This window comes from Mercenaria mercenaria, unplaced genomic scaffold (genome assembly GCF_021730395.1).
Source record: "Mercenaria mercenaria strain notata unplaced genomic scaffold, MADL_Memer_1 contig_3538, whole genome shotgun sequence".
In the NCBI taxonomy this organism is placed as follows: domain Eukaryota; kingdom Metazoa; phylum Mollusca; class Bivalvia; order Venerida; family Veneridae; genus Mercenaria; species Mercenaria mercenaria.
In genome coordinates this window covers 282-20,865 of record NW_026461686.1, presented here as the reverse complement: position 1 = coordinate 20,865, position 20,584 = coordinate 282, and the positions used below count along the sequence as shown (strand labels likewise).

General features: G+C 34.7%; 1 protein-coding gene across 1 annotated transcript in view; it reads left to right on the top strand.

Annotated features, from left to right (window-relative positions):
* LOC123551749 (MAM and LDL-receptor class A domain-containing protein 2-like) overlaps positions 1-19,497 on the top strand; it is a 51,950-nt gene extending 32,453 nt beyond the window's left edge. The window contains exons 14-20 of the mRNA XM_053534279.1: positions 175-315; positions 1,266-1,534; positions 11,765-11,864; positions 12,064-12,231; positions 12,463-12,633; positions 14,833-14,920; positions 17,156-19,497. Of these exons, the coding sequence (XP_053390254.1) occupies positions 175-315; positions 1,266-1,534; positions 11,765-11,864; positions 12,064-12,231; positions 12,463-12,633; positions 14,833-14,920; positions 17,156-17,591 (1,373 nt within the window). The 3' untranslated portion in view covers positions 17,592-19,497. The remainder of the gene's footprint in view (positions 1-174; positions 316-1,265; positions 1,535-11,764; positions 11,865-12,063; positions 12,232-12,462; positions 12,634-14,832; positions 14,921-17,155) is intronic.
* The last annotated feature ends 1,087 nt before the right edge of the window (positions 19,498-20,584 follow it).

Below are 20,584 nucleotides of genomic sequence, written 5' to 3'. Positions count from 1 at the left end.
AGAAAATTATAGATAAAGCTTAGCAGAAAACGAAATGCTAAGCGCAGTAGGTGAAATTCAATCCGCGCGTGCATATAATGGCATTATCGAAAGTAGATTTTCCCATTGAGCTGTTTATTAGTACGTGGTTACATATATTATTACATCATGTTTATGATTTGATTCATTATTCAGCTATCTGCTCTTTTGACTGCAATTTTGATTATGGGTTTTGTGACTGGAAACAAGACAAAATGGACGACTTTGATTGGACAAGGTGGTCAGGAGAAACGGTGACAGTTAGGACAGGACCAGACTCCGATCACACATCAGGAGGTAATTAAAATATGACTTTAAAGGAAACTAGTTATACAGCAACGTCACAATGTAATATTTCTATGTAATTATGATTTTGAATATCGAAATGAGGTTGAGTTTACCTTAAGTTTATTTTTTAAATAGAATTTGCGTTACCAGTTTCATTTCCAAACTAATTATCCATGCGCTTTCAATGTACAACAAGTATTAAAACAAACTTATTGTCGTATAGTCAATGTATATTTTCACTGGTCACTATTTGAGTAAAAACTAAAGTACAAACACAGACAGTATTAATATTTAATAAACCCGGAGACCTAAAATATTCAATAATGTTTACAGATCAACATGAAATAAATTTTCGAAAAAGTCCGATCAGCTGTCTGACTTGTATTTCCCTCGACAAGGAAGTGCATTCGTATGCGGTTTACTTATGTTTCTATTTATTTGCATTAACACGAAGATTGCTGTGACTTATATATCATGTTTTTTTTGTTACCATTACATTTATTACATATTAAACTAGTCGAGATAACTTTATTTACGCTAACCCGTAATTTCGGAAGTTGGGGTTAAGAGTGATTGTGTGTACGCAATTAACCGATTTAAAATCCCGAAATCTTCGTCAAAGACTAGTCGGTCCTCAACCAAGTTCATTTTATAGCTTTTTGTGACCTTAGATTTTCATTTACTTTGTTTATGTAATATGCATACGCAGGTGTATGTTTCCTGATGAATAGTGCACCCTCCTTGGTTTAGTAAACAAATTTGTACATATATTATTATACATTAGAGGGCTTTTACGTGATTATTGAAACAAAAAGTCTTTATTGTTTATATGTTTGTTTTGTCCTTGTTGTCATTATGTACACAGCCAGCCATACATATAATCGTACAGATGACGATCTATGTCCTTGTTTGTATTAATCTGTACAGTATACATAAATCATTGGTAATTATACATTTAGAGGGCTTTTACGTCTATATCGAAACATCACCAAACTATAACAAAACTACCCGAATTAATAACTACGAGGCAAGACTGATCAGCCCAAAGGAGGACTCCGGGCGATATTGCTTGTCATTCTGGTATCACATGTATGGCAGCCATATCAACAGACTAGCCGTATCAATAAAGGAAGGCTTCGATACACGCGAATTATTCCGGAAAACAGGAAACCAGGGCAAAAGATGGATATTAGGGCAAATACAGTTTGAGGCAAAAGAACGTTTTCAGGTAGACCAAAATCAAAATACGAGGGGCATTTCAAAAGTAATGCAACTGGGGTAATAAAAAGTGCGCGTTCGATAGATTGTGATTTATTTACGCGTCGTATCCTCAAAGTAATCACCCTTGCTACGTACAGAAAGTTTCAAATGTTTAATCCAATTTTAAACTGCATTTTCATACTCATTTTCAGGTATACCCTGCATACACTAATAAACAGCGGATCCCAGGGCCTGTCGGGACCTTTAATGTCTACCAGCTAAATGTTTTTTTCAGTCTAGGGAACAAAAATTAGTCGCACGGGGCTAGGTCATGTGGAAGAACTCGAACCCTTTCTTTATTCTTAAACGAGGTCTCAACAGAATTATGCACAGGCGTGTTGCTTAAACCCAGTGTGTGTGGGCGTCGTTTAAAACATTGTTGTTTAAGTTTTTTAACACTTTCTTTTTATAAGACAATCCAGTCATAAATTTTCTATTTGTACAATCAGTTGCATAATCGGACCACAGATATTAAAGACAAAAAGACAATAACAAGCATTTCTTCCTTAGCACTCATCAACCTTTAGGCAATTGGGGGGAAACGGTAGTTTACAGCTTGTAGCCCATATTTTATTGTTAATTTTCCTAGTAGGCTCAAAACATTGTACCCATGTCTCATCTTCAGTAATAATTTTCAAAAACTGCTTTTGATAATATTTTGGAAACATCTTAAGCAGATTCTGACCGTTTTAAGTCGGACACGTTTTTGCTTGTCCTACAATAAATGAGGGATCCATCTACCTGTAATGCGTCTCATTTTCAAATTACGTTTTAGTAGGCGGCTGAGATACCAACTATTCTAGCTATCTGTTACCTTGCATACTTTTTCAACCATACTGTTAGAAGTGGAACTACAAGGACGTCCAGATTTTGGTGCATCATTAATGATGTCAAAGCCGCTTTAAACTTCTTCACCCACCTCTAGACTGTGGCATACGACACTTCATTCTACCCATGAAAATTGCACATTTCCTCAAAAATCTCCTTCGCAGATACGCCAAGCTTGCATCGAGTCTTTACATATCCTCGAATTTCAACTGCCTTTACACTTATACAACTATACCCCCAGCAGAGCTATCGTAAAAGTGTCTTCTTACGGTTGTAAGCGGACACTTTATAAATAGAACTGTCTTGTATAAACGCACTCTGTCAGTTAACTACCTGCACGTGAAGTTCGTGAACGAAGTCATCAACTGTATCTGTTGTAAAGAATATCCATTTTCAAGCTGATTTAATTTTTGGCTTCTGTTAAAAGTATCAATATTTTAATGTGAATAAGGCTTTTAAAACACAATACGGAATTATTAATTTCCACTTATAAACAGATCGGCAACGATTGTTTTATACTGCAGTCAGCATAGAATATCTGCAACACCTGAGGAAATTCACAATCTAATTAAAAATTAAGTGGGCCACGCCATGTGAAAACTAGCGCCTATTCACTATGAACGTAAAGTACGAGTGTACAGTGACGAAGCGCCGCAGTACGTTAAACAGAGGCACGTGGGTTACTTACTAATACTCTTGTGTAACGTAAATCTACAAGAAAATCCAATTTTATTGAACAGGACAGAACAGAACTGAACAGAACTTTATTGAAGGAACACAGATTACAAGGAAATCAATAAAACTTTAGGGCGGTGGTAAATAATAGGGTCGTTCAGATTAGCGAAACCAAACAACTTTTTTCTTGACTTAATTAACACTGTTGTATAAAATCACTCAAAAGCTTTGATATAAGCAACATTTAAACAAAAGTGTATTGTTTTATTATTTTAAGCTGATGATAAATATTTTTATTTCTCACCAGCTGAGTTAAACAATTTTTTTTTTTTTTTTTTTTTTTTTATAAATAACACTGTCTCGTGACATTCGTTTGAATATTGTGTTCAAATACACAATGATTTAGCAAGGGTGACATTAGAGTATAATCAATGTTAATGTAAGCCAGGCATTCATCGATCCTTAAAGAGGATTGTGTGCTCAGTTGAGTGTAGTAACCATCCTTTTTTTGTGAACCTGCTAAGCTCACTTTACCTCTTGTGATCATTTCCGTTTAACAGGTTTTTTTTAAAAACATTTAAGGTGAGTCTATTGCTACCGTTCACGAAAACTTTTCTCGCCGACCATTTTTATTACAGTATCAATGAGTATCTGTTGCTTTTGTCAAAGTATTAGCGATAACACAACATGTGCACATGCAAAATTTGGTATCTACGTGTAGCGAACATATTTCTCGTTATACCGGTACGCTTTTAATGAGAATCCCGTGCAATGTAAGAGGGCACAATAACCAGTTGCATATTTTCTAAATGCCCCTCGTATATGCATAAACATAAATATAAAGTGTATTATCATTAGTAATATGAAATAAGGCACTGTCTCAATCGGGAATCGATCCGACTTCAACTTATCCCATAACAAGAACTGTCTAATGACGGAAGGACGCACGGAATGACACATTTTTAATTCGATAGTAAATATCTCATTCGGTATATCGCATGTTACCGTAGAGGGATTGATCCCGATTTTCGTCGCTATGCGTAGGATCGAATCCCTATCAAAGGTAGATTTTGGAATAAAAACAACACTGCCCATATTGTATTATATTGCAGGAAACCGCCTTTTGGATAGGTGCACCCTCCGGAGAGGTATATTTATTACAAATGTAATTATTATTATGCTCTTATTCGATTCTCTCAAACGAGCATAAATCATTTATTATCTCCAAACACACCTTAACCTAAGTTCATAACCTTAAAACAAACAACACAACAAAAAGTCTAAGTTTAGGGGCATGCCGTTAAGCCGTCCCGTTTATTAAGTTTCCCTTTTACAAAACATTTTAATCGACTCAAATCTATAATATCTGTCAATAATCACAATCAGCATTTTTATTTTTTCTTTACATCCCAGAAATACGAAATCGCCGAAATGCAATTTTTTGCAAGTAGATACTGGCAGAAGATATTTATACTTTTTTACTTTTTTAGTAAATTTAACACAGTTTTGGAAAAGCCAAAGTCAAACGTGCTGCGAGCGGGCTACCTAACACTAACTCCTACGTGGGAGGGGGAGGTAGGAAACTCCGAGGCTCTAGATCAGCGGCTGTTTCAATCACCTACCTGACGTCTTTTGCCTTCTCACTTTGCCATCTTCCGTCTTCTTTGAAAAGTCTATCCGAAATATTGTTCATTGCGCTAACAGTAGCGCCACCTCGTCTTAAGCTATGTGTTCCATATTCATCTGGATTCAAGCCTAAATCTGACTAAAATCCCTTAGTAACTCCCTGAACCATGTATATGACAGACAACCTTTCTCTTTGAATAAGTAACAGTTTTTGCTTTTATGTAAAAATAAAGGGCGGAAAAGGTGAACATCATAAACGGTATTAATATTTCCCTTTTGAAAATAAAGACTTAAAGTATTGTACGGACAAGTAATATTTCCTGTTTTAGAGATTATTACGTTCTGTTCTTTCTTTGTTTGATCCATTTTGCTAGATCGAATTAATAATTCGAAATAATCGTCTTTGAATGTAACGTCAGAGCATTTCAGGTTGCTTAATTCTGATATGCGGAGAAATCCGGCGAAACCTATGACAATAAAAGTTAATGTTCTTAATCTGTATAAATCAACGGCGTCGGCTGGATACGAGGCGTGTTTCATAAATAATGCAACTCATTGTGCTATTATACGTTTATTAAATGATTTACAACAAAATTCATTTCATTCCTTCGAAGTATTCTCCTCTCGACTTCACACACAAGTTTAGTCTTTTTTATCCAGTTATCCAAGCATTTTTGGTAGTCTTCAATAGGTATAAGTCTCATATACTGGCAAAAAGCTGATCCAAGGGCTTTCCGCGAAGCATAGCGTCTCCCAGCGAGCATTGATTTCAGCTTTGGGAACAAAAAATAGTCACATGGTGCCAAGTCTGGCGAGTAGGCTGGATGTTCCAAAACTCGAACCTTTTCTTTGCTCAAATAATCTTTTACAATCTGAGCCTTATGTGAGGATGCGTTGTCATGAAGAAGTGAAATGTACTTCATACCATTTTGTGGTCGTCGTACTTTAAAGTATCTGTTCAGTTCCTTAAGAACAACGGTTTTGTAGAATTTGGCAGTTACACTCCTACCCTTGGGAACAGGTACTTGTATAGCAGGTCCGTTTATTGAGAAGAAAATGCAGTACAACACCTTCACTGTTGCCATACGTTTGGCAATAACTTGCCTCTTTGCATGTTTCGTTGCCCATACACGATTTGAACACTTCCGTTTGGGCTCAAAGAAGTGAACCCATGTCTCATCACCTGTAATTAATTCTGAAAAACGTTTATTGTCAAATTCAGGGTATAACTTAAGCAGTTTCTTAGCCTTTCGAACGCGCGCCTGTTTTTGTTCGGCTGTCAGAAGGTGTGATATCCATCGTGCACATTTCTTGTTCACGAGCAGGATTTTGCGAAGAATGAAATGAACTCGTGCCGATGATATTCCTGATCGACGAGCTAAATCACGCACAGTTAAGCGAGCATCCTGATGTAGAAAGTCCTTAATTAACTGGACGTTTTTTCTTGATGGTTGCTGTCTTTGGCCGCCCAGAACGTCGAAGGTCTTCTACCTGCCCCCTTCCCGATTTGAATCGCAATATCCATCTCGTCACTGTACTATATAGCTCATGTACAGTTACGAAACCCTAGGGCTATACGGAAACATCTCACACAGAAGTCAACTGAATCATTAGTGCATGGATTGATTCATTCTCACATTGACTTCTGCAACAGTTTATTTACAGAAATTCCAGCCTACCAAATCAATAAACTACAGCGAGTCCAAAATCATGCCGCTAGAGTAGTCAAGAATGCTTCCTATGAAAAACCAAGTACCGAACTTCTGAAAGAATTACACTGGCTTCCAGTTAAGGCTAGAGTCATGTTCAAAGTTTTTAGTAATAGTCTTCCGTGTCATCAATGGTACAACTCCAGTATATCTGAGGGAAATGTTTGTACCTACTCGACAACGATACAGACTTCGCTCACAAAGTGACACTAACTTTAACATCCCTAGACGGCGAACAAACTAGCAGACATATCTATGGCAGTCGTTGGTCCCAAATGGTGGAACGATCTGCCTAGCTATCTGAAAAACATTCAGTCTGAAGCCAGCTTTAGATCAAAACTGAAAACACATTTATTTAGGCAGTTTTATGAACAATGAGTGTAGTCTTGTTAAAATACAAAATATTCAGAAGTGGTGTAAAATAGTATTTATATATGTCCAAATCTTTAAATCTACGTTCTAGAATCCTGTTCATATCTTGTATGTATATATGTTAAATGTGTGTTATGTAATTGTAAAGCGCAATAGAATATTTTATAATTTTTGCGCTATATAAATGCCATGTATTTGTATTTGTATTTGTATATGAAACTTCATAGTGTCCATATATATTACAAATTTCCTTAAAAATAACTTTTGCACTTATTCCAATTTTATTCTTGGCTTGAATGTATGATCGAATTTGTAGCCACTTTTCTGAACGTTTTCCAACCATTTTAATATGTAGTAGCATGAAGTAACCTACTTCGAAACTACGATATTTGTACCTGGATATTAACCAAATATCGAGGAAAACGGAGACGAATAATTGCTCGAGCGTAAAATATGGGTTTGGTGGTGGAAGTGAACGTGGTTTTTGAGATTTTGTAACAGTTGCATTATTTATGAAACACCCCTCGTATAAGGTAAACATTTTCAAAATGACGTCAGAGGTTAGAGCCTTTTTCTTTTCTGTAGGTGCTCCACACAGCTTTTTAGCAGCATTTAAAACTTAAATTTTGGATTCGCACGGATTTTTTAATTCTGCAAAGTCGTGTGCCCACTTCAACGCGTAGAAACTATGTTCTATGTCTGAAATGGAGCTCTCTTTCTGAATTAATGACACCAAATACAAAGCAATATGAAACTCTAATGCTGGAAAGAATTTAGTAATGTTCATTTGACTGCACCATGAACTCCATTCTTTTTAAATAACATGCATATTGTTTTCTGGTATTATCAGATTTGCTTTGTAACACTGTATCAGGTAAAATATCTGCCAGGCGTTAAAGATTTGGTCTTTCTTCGGTTAAATGTTGAAGATCTTTCAAAATACCAAATTTGAAAACACTGGAAAAAGCAAAATAACTGATAAAAATAAGAGTTTCTGGAAAATAATGATAAAACTGACTCCAATGACCTGCCTTCGTTTCTTATGTATATATCACATGGCATAATACCTATGCCTGTAATATTTTCTATATCTCTGTAATTATTATTATTATTTTTATTATACCATATTTGTATAGCACTCTTTTCATACAAAAGAATATACGTTCAAAAGTGCTTAACAATAGAATGAACATACATGCACTATAGATAATTACAAAAATAAAACAATGATACGGATAAGATACGTGTTTAAAACATTAAATAATAGTTAAAATGATTAAATGCTAAACACAGTTTACTACATGAAAGTCAAAACAATATCACACTTGCAATATATCTATGCATATGACTACGAATAACACAGTTTGTCTGGTTAAACACAAATTACATCTAAAACAGTTTACGCAGAAAACAACACTGAAGTGTTTAAAATACATCATCTTTTTATATCTCTATAATCATCATCTTTTCTATATTTCATCTTTTCTATTTCTCCTCTTTTCTGTATCTCCTCTTTTCTATATCTCATCTTTTCTATATCCTCATCTTTTCCATATTTCTATAATCATCATCTTTTCTATATCTCATATTTTCTATATCTCATTTTATCTATATCTCATCTTTTCTTTTCTATATCTCATCTTTTCTATATCTTTATAATCATCATCTTTACAGTGTCTCACTTTTTTTAAAGCAGGTCCTTGGATACAGTTAAGGAATTTATGAAATCAAAGAAATCGTCTGAAACGCACCAATCGTCTTCGTCAATACGACGAGAATAAAAGTCCGCGAGATCATTCTCTGTCCGGGGGGTGGGGGGTCCATAACACAGACAAATTTATTCTGTTCTGAGAGCAAAAATTGAAAATGTTTAAGGCTAAGGAATGTAAATCTTGTTTGGAACTTCCGGCTTGAACAATAACTTCGCAGTTTTTATTGTCTGTAAACCACTGAACACTCTTGTTTGTTAAAAAGTGTGACAAAGCCCGGATACCCTATTCTATGCATTTTATTTCTCTCCAGGTAGAACTTTTAATTTTTCAACATCTGACCATGTTTCGTGCGAAATGCAGCCAGCAAAACTAGGAGAATATGTTATACATGCAACATCACCTGCGTCTGAAAAAAAACAACAACAGAAAATGCCTCTTATGCCAACGAGACAGGAAACAATTGTTTTTCGTTCAGAAAATCAATATTGTCTGCCCAGAAAGATAATTCAGTCCATTCTTGACTTCCTTGTAAAATACTACAAGAAGGATCCCAGTGACTCATTATCCTTGCATACAAGAACCTGATAATTAGGCGGACAAGCTGCCCTAGGACAAAATGCATTGAAGCTATCATACCAGTTATTTTCGCTAGGTGGCGCACTGGTACACATTTTTGGGATTTTGCAACCGAAATTGCCCGCTTTAGATTACTAACTCGTTCTTTGGTAATTTTTAAAACCCCTGTTTTTAAATCAAAGAAATGACCTAGCCATATTAAAAATTGTTCAGGAACCCAAACAGACTTTTCATTATTGGCCATGAAACCGGATTTATCCAAAAAGTCCACACAAAATCAGAACCGCTAAAGTCTGATAAAAAGAAGAATTAACTGACCAACCATCGTCTAAGTAAACGATGATTTTGATTCTTCGGTTACGCCAATATTTTACAAGTTCTCTCAAAACTTTGGTAAAAATGAAACCAGAGGAATTTAAACCAAACGGGAGCACTGTAAAAAACGTAGTATTTTATTTCAGTACCCTGTTTAAGGGAAAACCCTAAAAATGTTCTGGGGAAATGTCTATATGGTGATATCCCGAAGTCAAGTCAAATTTAAACATGTAACCGCCTTTTTCAACGTAGTCTTAACCTAACTTAACATCCTCAAACCGCATATTTTCTTTCCAAATGTACTTATTGACATGCCTTAAATCTAAGATTAGCTTTTTTCTTGCGTGAGCGACTAACAGATACTGTAAGGGGGTTTACTACTAGTGGTTGAAAATGCACTTCTAATACTCTGCCTGAATTTACTAATTCCGAAACTGCATTTAACACGAAAGGCATGTTTACCAAAGCGGATTTGTTGCTTTTAAAACATATTGATTCAGGAGTGTGGATAAAAGGAATAGTGTAACCGGTTTTTATTACACTTTTTACATAATCGTTTGTGCCAATAGACTCCCAGAAATCAAGATTTTGTTTCAATCTGTCCTTTACAGAAATGTTTGGAAAAAAATGATTTTCTTTGAATTCAAAATAGGATTTTAGTTCATTGTGAATATGACAAAATGGGACAAAATTCATATTATACTCAACTTTTAAGTCCGTGATGACAGGATTCTGGGAAGTTACAGTTTCACTGCTTCTTTGGGTCGGTTTCTCATAGGAATGCACTGGTAAAGGCTGGAACTCCGCCGACCTTCTGGTTGAAGACGTTGTGTGGACAGTTTGAACGGTAGTGCCCGAACTTGCCGCAAGCAAAGCATTGATCGATTGGCCTTGGGCCGAAGAATCTCTGACGCCACTGGTTGTTAAACGTGTAGGGACGAAAATTGTTGTACCCTTGAGCTAGGGTTGCCATAGAGGATTTATTGACGTTTCCAGATAACCCAGGCAAGGAGAATAACTTGAAATATAGTTATCCTTGTTGAGCGACTTTCTCTTTTCATCTCGTTCTTTCAAAATTGCGAGAGCTGACTTTTCCGGGTTTTTTTTTAATTTTCTGCTGTCTTCGTCGTCGCTTGCCTAGTCGTCTTGTTCGTATTCTTTGACCACGAGCCAGCCGGCCGGGGAATTATCAGCCAATTTTATCAGTTTAATACGTCGATTAAGCTTCTGGCTTATTTGAACACAAATGTCAGTAATATCACAGTTCCCTGAAGGATTTGTAAGAAACTCGAGTTTCTGAACGAGAGAAAGTAACTCACAGTTTAAGTCAAGTTGATCTTGTAAGCCTTTAGATTTCAAAGTCGCAGGTTTCACAACAGGCTGCGTCGTGAAAAAAAACCTTTTTATTTCAGTAAACTTCCTGTCGAAGTAAGCTTTCAAGCTCCTGAGACATGATTTCGACGTCCAAACAAAAATTTCACTAGTGGACGGCTTGAACGTAAAGCCTCGAATGACTATATTACTTTTATACATTACTTCGTGCATAATAAACGCAAAAACTACTAATTTGTGCTTTCATTGGTAATCACCATATAAGGAAAAAAAACGGTGTATGCACCACAAATAAATACATTTTTGTTATGAGTATTATTATTATTATCAAAATGCTAACGCTGAGTAATTTGCGTTTTCCTGGAAATGCATTCAGAAAATGACCTCGTAGTCTAAAATGTTCAACAATCATATGTTTGTAGTCCAAACGCGTTTCTTTGGTATAACTATACAGCGGTTGAACTTTAATTTCCTTGAATGTTTAAACCCTAAATACGAAGCATTCCAAATGTCACAACGTTGGACCCGCTACGAAAGTTTATGTTACGTATATTTTATTGGATGTTGCCCAAGTCGTGATGTGAAAGTTAGGACACTTGTAATTGCAATAACTCTTTTACATAAGAACGTACAAAAGTTGCTAAATGAGAACAATATAAATGGATGAAAAAAATGACACTGTAAAAAAAGAAAACGATGTATATTTGTTTCCATTTGGATGTTAAATCATCGGATAACCTCCAAACAATATTACCACAACCATGTATTTTAAATGGAGACTAATTAACAGTAAATTATTTCTTAAATGTTTTTACAAATGGGGTCTTTATAATGCTAATTGGACTGGTACATGGGTATAGAACACGATCATTTTTCAAGATAATGTCAAAGAAATCAGATATTTTAGACGTATTGACACGTGTAGCCTTAGCACAGAGTGAGTTCTATAGTAATTGTTATAGACCTCCGTTTGAAATGCTCTATGTGCCACTTTTGACCTGAAGTACCATTATATACATGTACCCCGTTATTATTTTTATCTTGTTTAAATAGATTGTAATTGAGGGAAAAGCAAGAAATCACAGGCATTCTTGGTATGGAGACATAGCAGTTGACGATATAGTAATTTTCCCCACTGAAAAATGTCCAACAGGTCAGTTCACTTTTCGTTTTACGTCCAACAAATTTTATGTCCAATACATGCTTGTAGTCAGCTCATCTATCCCATAAAATAGATCTACACTTTCGGCAAAATATTATTATTTGCTTTGAAGTTGTCATTCAATATACATGTTAGCACCAGAGGTTATATAAGCGGCACAGATTTGCATAAATTTTCTTTTTCATATAAGATTGTGGTGGTCCTACCCCGGAAGCTGGCGTTGCAAATTCAACAAACATCAAAATTGGATCTGCAGTGCAAATATCATGCAAACCTGGTTATAAAATTTTAGGGAATTCATCAGTTTTTTGCTTAGTAAATGGTTCCTGGAGTGACAGGTCAGAATGCCATCCAACAGGTAAATAGTATTTTAAATGACGTCATTATCATTTTGATAAAACATACTTTTTACGATATAGTTATGTGCATACGACTGAGAAGTTTTCAATAAAGGAACGACTTGCATTTCGCACTAGAATGAATTGAGGGTACAATAATGCTATACACCGGGTTCTTTTTATGTAAAAATATTAGCAAAACATTTAGTACCGTTTTATCTTTATCGATTCCTACGCTCATCTGGTTTCAGACTGTGGAACTATGAAAATCACAAATGGACATTTTAATACAGCAGCCGGAACGACTTTTGGAAAAACTGCTACACAGTCCTGTGACACCGGTTATACCTTTGCGGGAGATGAAACGGTCACATGCCTTGAAGCTGGTTGGAATGGTACTATTGCAACGTGCACCATCGTTGGTATGTAACTGATGGCAGATGTCTTCGCTATTAAATTATACTGCCTTTGCTTTTATAATTATTTCTTAGTTAATATGCAGTTTTAAAAGTGCATTGCCCAGATTGGGTCCATACATGTTCAGGATTTTTTCTACTGTCCGATGCATGAATTCCGCAACAGGGCGTTTTCGGGAATTGCAGCTTTATTTTGCAAGGCCTATGTTTGTATAAAAAAAAACTTCTATAAATAGGTCTCTAGTGCTGGCAGTAGGATCTTTTGCAATTAGATGTCTTTCGTAACATTGAATTTATATCCAAAACGCGTTTTTTCTTACGTAAAATATGTGGTCAAAGAAATTAAGTAAAATTGAAAAAAAAATATTGGTACTTTATAAATCATAATAATTATAATATCCCACAAAATGCTACGAGGATTTCAGGTCTTACAAGTTACTATGAGTACATGGTGAAATCAGAATTATGGAAGCACAACTGTCAAAAATCTCTTTTATTTTTACAAGTTGACAAAATTACCCAAACTACCGACCCCTGCCCCCATTGTGCAGTTTACATGAGATTAAGGCAGATGCTGTCAGTGTGATTTTGAAGTAGAATCTGTTTTTGGATAAGAGGTGGATTATTAGCCATATTTTGACAATTTAGCAATGATGTTTTTGCATAATATAAACGTTTCTCCAAATGGCGGATTTCCTGAAAATATGCTCGTACATCCTTTATTTACACGGGGTGCTATAAGCTGTAAATATGGTGATCTGAACTTTTAACATTATATACGACACCTAAAACTACAGATTATGTGCTTTCTCAAATGTATATTATAAAAGGAATGCTTTTAAATTTTCATGCGGTGCTTTCGTGTGCATATGCGGTGATTTGAGCTTTACGTGTTAAATTTTACTTTCTATTTGTATACAGTGCTTTCAAAGATTTTATGCGGTTGTTTCAGCATCCATTGGGTTTCTTTTCATGATATGTAGTTGTTCAAAGTTATATTTACGGTGAGTTCAAGTGTAAATACGGTTCCAATTTCATCATAGGGAAACAATATTTATGAGATCCAGTTTACTAAGGGAAATAAAGGGTATCGCCGAAAGTGTCAGACATGAGATTTGACAGAATGCCCTCGAATCGTAACCTACGTTAGATGTTTTTGGAAATTTCGTTAACTATAGTAATATTTCAATTTCAAAATGTAGTTTACTCTAACCTTCACCACATACAAGGTTGAAAGCCCCGTATGTACAATGTAAATGTAACATAAATTCACATTCACTCATAGGTACCTCATACACAGATTAAAGTTCCACACATGTGCGTGGGGTCAAATTTAGCTTCGTTTTGTTTTAAGCTGAAATGTTTGCTCAATATATTCTTAACTCGAATGCAAATGCCAAACATTTCCATATAACGGAAATCGTTTGCAAAATTGTCAATACATTAATGGACTATGATGATGTTTATGGAACTACCTTTCTCAGCGTCTCATTAAATTAGACCCGCCCGCTTAGCTCAGTAGGTAAGAGCGTTGGTCTACGAATCGCGGGGTCGTGAGTTCGATCCTCGGGCGGGGCGTATGTTCCCCGTGACTATTTGATAAACGACATTGTGTCTGAAATCATTAGTCCTCCACCTCTGATTCATGTGGGGAAGTTGGCAGTTACTTGCGGGAAACAGGTTTGTACTGGTACAGAATCCAGGAACACTGGTTAGGTTAACTGCCCGCCGTTACATGACTGAAATACTGTTGAAAAACGGCGTTAAACCTAAAACAAACAAACAAACAAATCATTAAATTAGACTTGTTATTTACATGACTGTCACTAATGATTATAGAAGCCAGGTCAATATTTCAAAGTTTGATTTCTCCGTACGACATTCGTATTTAATGAGTAGAATAATGTAATCTAGTAACAGAAGCTTAATATTTATTTTGTCGACTCTCTTTACCAGTTTACTCATCTCGGTAAAAAAATAATACTGAAGATGTATATTCAATTGTTTAATTTTACTCGTTTAATACATTTACTACTCAAGATGCTGCTCATGATTAATACTGCTTTATTCAACTCTTTTAATATATTCAATACTTAAACGACATTCATATATCACATTTATGAAACATAATCAAATGTTTTAACACAAAACATGAAAAATCAATTATATTAAAATACGATTGCGTTTTACTGTTCTCTTTTATAGACCCTGAAAGCAGTGCTCTGATTGCGGTTTATGTAACTGTTCCACTAGTTGTATTTGTTACGATCATGTTAACACTCGTTGTTTGCAGGTAAGATTCATGGACCAATTACAACGTCTATCGAGATAACGTACGAATATTTTATCTATGGCATCCAAATGCCTTCTGACTATTATATCTTTTAAAAGATATCAAATGTTTGCAATGTATCTAGAATCATAATTAAGATTGATATTCAAGTAAATATTTTAGTAAGATATGAAATGCACATACTAAATTGCTGCTTTGTATCAGATTAATTTCACTGAGTGTCAAATGGTAATGGCAACTCTTACTACGTATTTCGACCACAACGTATTTTCATAAATAACTATTGCCTTCAACTCGTCGAATCACTTTATTCTTACATCTTACTTATTACGTATCGCTAACAAATATAAGGTATGGTATGACTGAGCCTCAATTATGTCTATCTTTACTTTCAAATAAGTGACATTAATCATTTTACACCGTCTTCCATTCAAAGGACTATATCTAAGCTAATTTCAAATGTAATTAGAATACAGTCATACTTGTGCTGACAACGCTGAACATCTTCATATTAAGGCCACTATTATCTCTTTCCGTTAAACAATAGATGTTGTAAATTTACCTTGGTTGAGAGACGACCTGTTATCAAAGGCCACTTTTCCATTTCCATCATGTGCAGTTTTTACAGAAAGCTTTGACTGAATATCCCTGATGTACCAATTCTCTCCTTGTATGCTTTGCACGGATTGAAGAACTTCTAAAGGCGAAGTGTATTTATCTAAAAGGTATTCGGTAAAAAAAGACTATAAAAACAGAAATTCACAAAATGCATTTTTCGGAAATAACAAACCGTTTTACTGCAGATGATAGAACAAAACATGAACTAATATGTTGTTTTCGTCTTTGTAACGTTATGACATACTTCCTGTATGCGGATGTAAAGTTTCTGTGCTTTGTTCATACGCTACTAAGTGTTGTAAGAAAATCTTTTGTTTGAATTTATTTTTCACTATTATTTGTTGAATATGGTATGTAGGAAAATGATTCTATCACTGGCTGTAGGCACATACGGGTATATCCGGCTCTCGGTTAACTGTTTACGCGTTTACTTGGCATGAGCCTCGTTACCGCCTAAACAGTTACCCTCGAGACCGGAAATTCCCATCTGCACCTACAACCAGTATAATATTAAAGATAGAAAGCAAGAGCCTTTTTTATCGTTCTATATGGTATAGTTTGTCTAAACTATTGGACATATTTCGTCCGTAACTTATTGCCTCCTCTCCTGATTGTTTTAACAAAATAGATTTTAATATAGCACAGCATAATGCTAATCTCATGCACATGCATTTAGGGTTTTTTTATTGCCAAGAATTGTCTAACCTACTGTCCTGTTGTTTAATTACGGTATTAGTTCAATTAAAAACAACTGTTAATCCCCAACAAAATAGCAAATATCAAAGCGCGAACTCCGAACAAAAGAAATAAAAGTAACGCGAGCTGAAGCAAATATACGAAACTACTACTACTACTAAACATTAAATTGGTAGATAGTGGAATTCAAGACGCTTGCCTATTTTTTTTTTTCATTTTTAGAAATCGTGAATTCTTGAAATTGATATGTCACCACTGGTCTTTCGTACATATATTTAATTATTGTGCTCTAGTTTGTTTATAAATTTCAACGATAACATTGAAACTACGTAATGGAATTTAATGAAACTCGGAGTTATGACAGACTGGTCGGAGGCAAGGGCCAATCAAAGTGGAGACCTTCCGTTGCAGTTTTGCTGCTAATTTAATAACATGAAGTAATCATTAACAACAATTAGAGGGCAAAAAGTACGCACGAACCATACCAGTAAAACTAATTATTGCAATATTTATTTTCAACAAGTTAACAGCAACATTGCAATATCATTAAGACTACATATTTTGTCTTTTTACCTTCAACGATGTTCATACATTATAATTTGATTCCGTTTCAAGACATTTTCATCTATAAACACACTACTTAAGTAAAGCGTAAGTAACACTGAAATGTGATATAAAATATATAGAAGGAATTTAGCTATTAGTTGTACTACATACATTTAAAATATCTACATAAAAATACCGTTTTACTTATTCCGATACATAATACATATTGTTATCTATATAAGAAACATTTGAAAAGTTGATATACATCTGAGACATGCCACTGCCAACGTCCATGTGCATCATGTTTAATCAAAGAACTAGTTGGGAGAGAAACGACAGACGGGTGCTTGTAAAGATCTATGCTGTATTTTACAGGAAAAGGCCACTGAAATGCTCGAAAGCATCAGGGGCCCAACAAGGAGAAAACATGAATCCTGTCATCCAAGAAACCATGAAAACTAATAACGTGGTGAATGAATATGAACACTTGAACAGCAATACGATGCAAACTGGAACAGGCGGATCGGCACTTCCGGGCAATGAATATGCTGTTTTATCTGATACTGAAAACGACGAGGTAGTACATGTGTACTATAGCACTGATGAAGCAAAGTTTGTAGATAAAGATGATGACAAACTTGGCTATGAGAATGTAAAGAGCTTTGCATCGCCCTTTGGAGGTATGTCTGAAAACACAATTGGAACCAAATGTGAGCCAAATGGTGATGAAACACCGATTCAGCTATATGAATGTCTGAAAACGGACACACAAAATGAAAATGATTTTTATGATCTTTTAAATAAAAACTAAGTTCATTTATAATGTAGGACTATCACAATGTAATGTTAACGATTGATAGTGTGAAAATGAAACTTTATTGTTTGTTAAATAATCAATCGCCTTCAGCCTTTTTAGAGAAAGAAACAAGAGGACGTGTGCCAAAGCTGTGGCTCAATACGAACGCACATTTTACTTTAATTTAAAAGAAATAATATGAAATAAAAGTGACATTATAGAATTTATATGCACTTTGTATGTTTGAAAGAAAAGAGAAGAATGATGCGGTATATTATTATAAAAGTGCTTTAGCGTTCTTGCTGATAACATTTGACAATCTAACTTCTGTTTTGCTTTCAAAGACGTTATAATTGATGATCTGTTTAACTGATTGTTTAAAGTAAGCGGCTTACTATTTCATCCTTATATAGAACCTTTTTCTTTGGTTGCTATTGAACTGGTAACTGTTTTGAACGAAGTGATTTGTTTGTTGATTCGGTCAGTTTATGAATATTTTTAACAAAATATCTCACCAAACTTTCAAACTAATAAGTTTAGATGAAAACTATCGTAAAATAAAATTAAATGGTATCCAATAAGCGAAAACTTACCTACCACAATTGCATTAACATCAGAGGCACAGTGTAACTTAAAATAAGTTATGATTCCGAATAATCAGAAATTGTTTAATGAAATAGGATGTCATTACTAGTTCATCCATTTATAATTACATACTATATCTAATATGATGTCATGTTTTGTTTATATTACATTTTTCCTATGGCATAGAAAATATCTTTTTACTTCAAAGCTAGATACAAAATAATATTTAACATACTATGTCCTTTAAAATCAATGTCCGATTGCTATACGTTTCAAACTCTAGTTGTCTAATGGTTTGATTCTTTAACATTGTTAACGAGACACGGATCTAACTCTGATTTCATTCAATGAAATATTTGTTTGTTTGTTTTTCTTTGTTTGTTTCGGGTTAAGCGCCACTTTTCAACAGTATTTCTTTTATGTAACGTTGGACAGTTACTCTAACCAGTATTCCGGGATTCTGTATCAGTATGTACCTGTTTTCCGCAAGTAATTGCCAACTTCTCCAAAAGAATCAGATATGGGGTATAAAACGATCTTAGACACATTTTATCAAATAGTCACGAAGATGATATATCTTGCGTAGAGATCGAATTCACTACCTTATGATCCGTAGATCTGAACTCTCTTATTACACCTTACCAGAGGAGCATCAAATAAAAAGTAACTGAAAGGTAAAAGCAGGATATCTTGAAACCAAAACAATACGAGTAGATTCAAATTCTTAAACAAATACACTAGGTTCAAATTCGAATCACAGATTACAAAACTATTTCTAATGTAACGTACAGGACACATAATGTGTTTGCTTTTATTCTACTGTCAATAAAATTGCATAACTTCTTAATCTGCAATTAGAAGTCGAAAATGATGTTTGACCATTTTTCATGTTATTTCTTTCTTTGTTTTATCCATTGAAGTCACGTTTTAATAATATATGTTACAGTATCTGCACTATTGTAGCGTAACTCTTCAGTCGATGAAAAACCTTTTCCCTCCTTTAAGTAAACAAGTTTGAATGGCGTTTTTCCACGTGGAGAAGCAGACATCAGTATGCATTGCAATTATGTTTTGAGTATGCCTTGTACGACTAACGCACACTTTGCTTTTAAAATAAATGTGACTGTTATTACTTAGTCTAATTTTGTAAAGTAGTTTATATATTAACAATACATCTTCTTTGTGAAATAAGTTATGTGTTTGTTTCATTTCCTGCAGTTAAGAAATAACAAATATGAAAATATATGTACTATTACTCTATATCTACTTACTATATATAATGGATTTCTTATGTCGACATTATAATAAGAGCGAATAAACTGAAATTTTATTCTTGTATATAGTGATATATATATTTATCTAAACTGAAAAATTATGAATAAGTATATTAATAGAACAACTAGGAAAACTTTATGACGCTTTCTTAAAAATCCGAAAAGCTACATATTTATATCAGTAACAGTCTTTATATATCAGAGAAGAAATATGTAACTTTACATTCTAGAAAAATGATGTGCTGGAAACTTCATACGACATTCAGGATTTGAATGCGGTTCAGTGAACATATACACCATATTATTATTTTTTTAAAGAAAATGAACGAATTTCAGCAAACGACATAAGACATATAACAGCATAAGGCCGTACTAATGGTGCTACAAAGGACAAAAGGTATTAATACAACTTTAAAAAATAGCAATTGCTACAAATGACGTACTAGAACTTTAACGGCAATTGGCCTGGTATATAGTGAACAAAGCAAAACAGAAAATGGGACAGTTTAATAATTACAGCACACTCATTTTATTAACAGTTTTAATGGAAGAAGTTCAGTAACAGCCTATACAACCTGTAGCCTGTAACCCTTCAGAGCCGACTTGACCGCGGGAATCACCAGAAAATCCATTGGGAGCATGGTCAGGTGAATAAGCTTGGTGCTCAATGAGATGTTATCCGAGAAGTTCTATCTGTAGCAAAGTGGTCTGCGCAGTGTGCGCAGGCACGTTGTCCTGACGGAGAAGAACATCTTCAAGATTAACTCCGTGGCTCTTCTCCAGTAACGCTCGTGTGAGGTCACTTCGCAGCACTTGTATCTATTTATTCCACATGTATGGACGTAAAAGTATATTCTTTTCCTTTACCTCTCATGAACAGACTCATTCAAACCGTGTCTGCTATTATTCTTCTTGATTGCAGTTTTTGCTTCTAAAAGATCTTTTTACAGATTTTATTATTAAATATTCTGCATTTCTAAGACCAATTTAGCATAATTAAGAAGAACAGATCAGTTATAAATATTTAGTAAAAATTCTGATAATAACTACCTAAAGCTTACTTTTCCGTAGTACTCAGCGTTGACGGTCTGTTAAACTTCAGAGGCATGTTGCGAAATCATGCCCTTTCGGACGGCAAACATAATGATC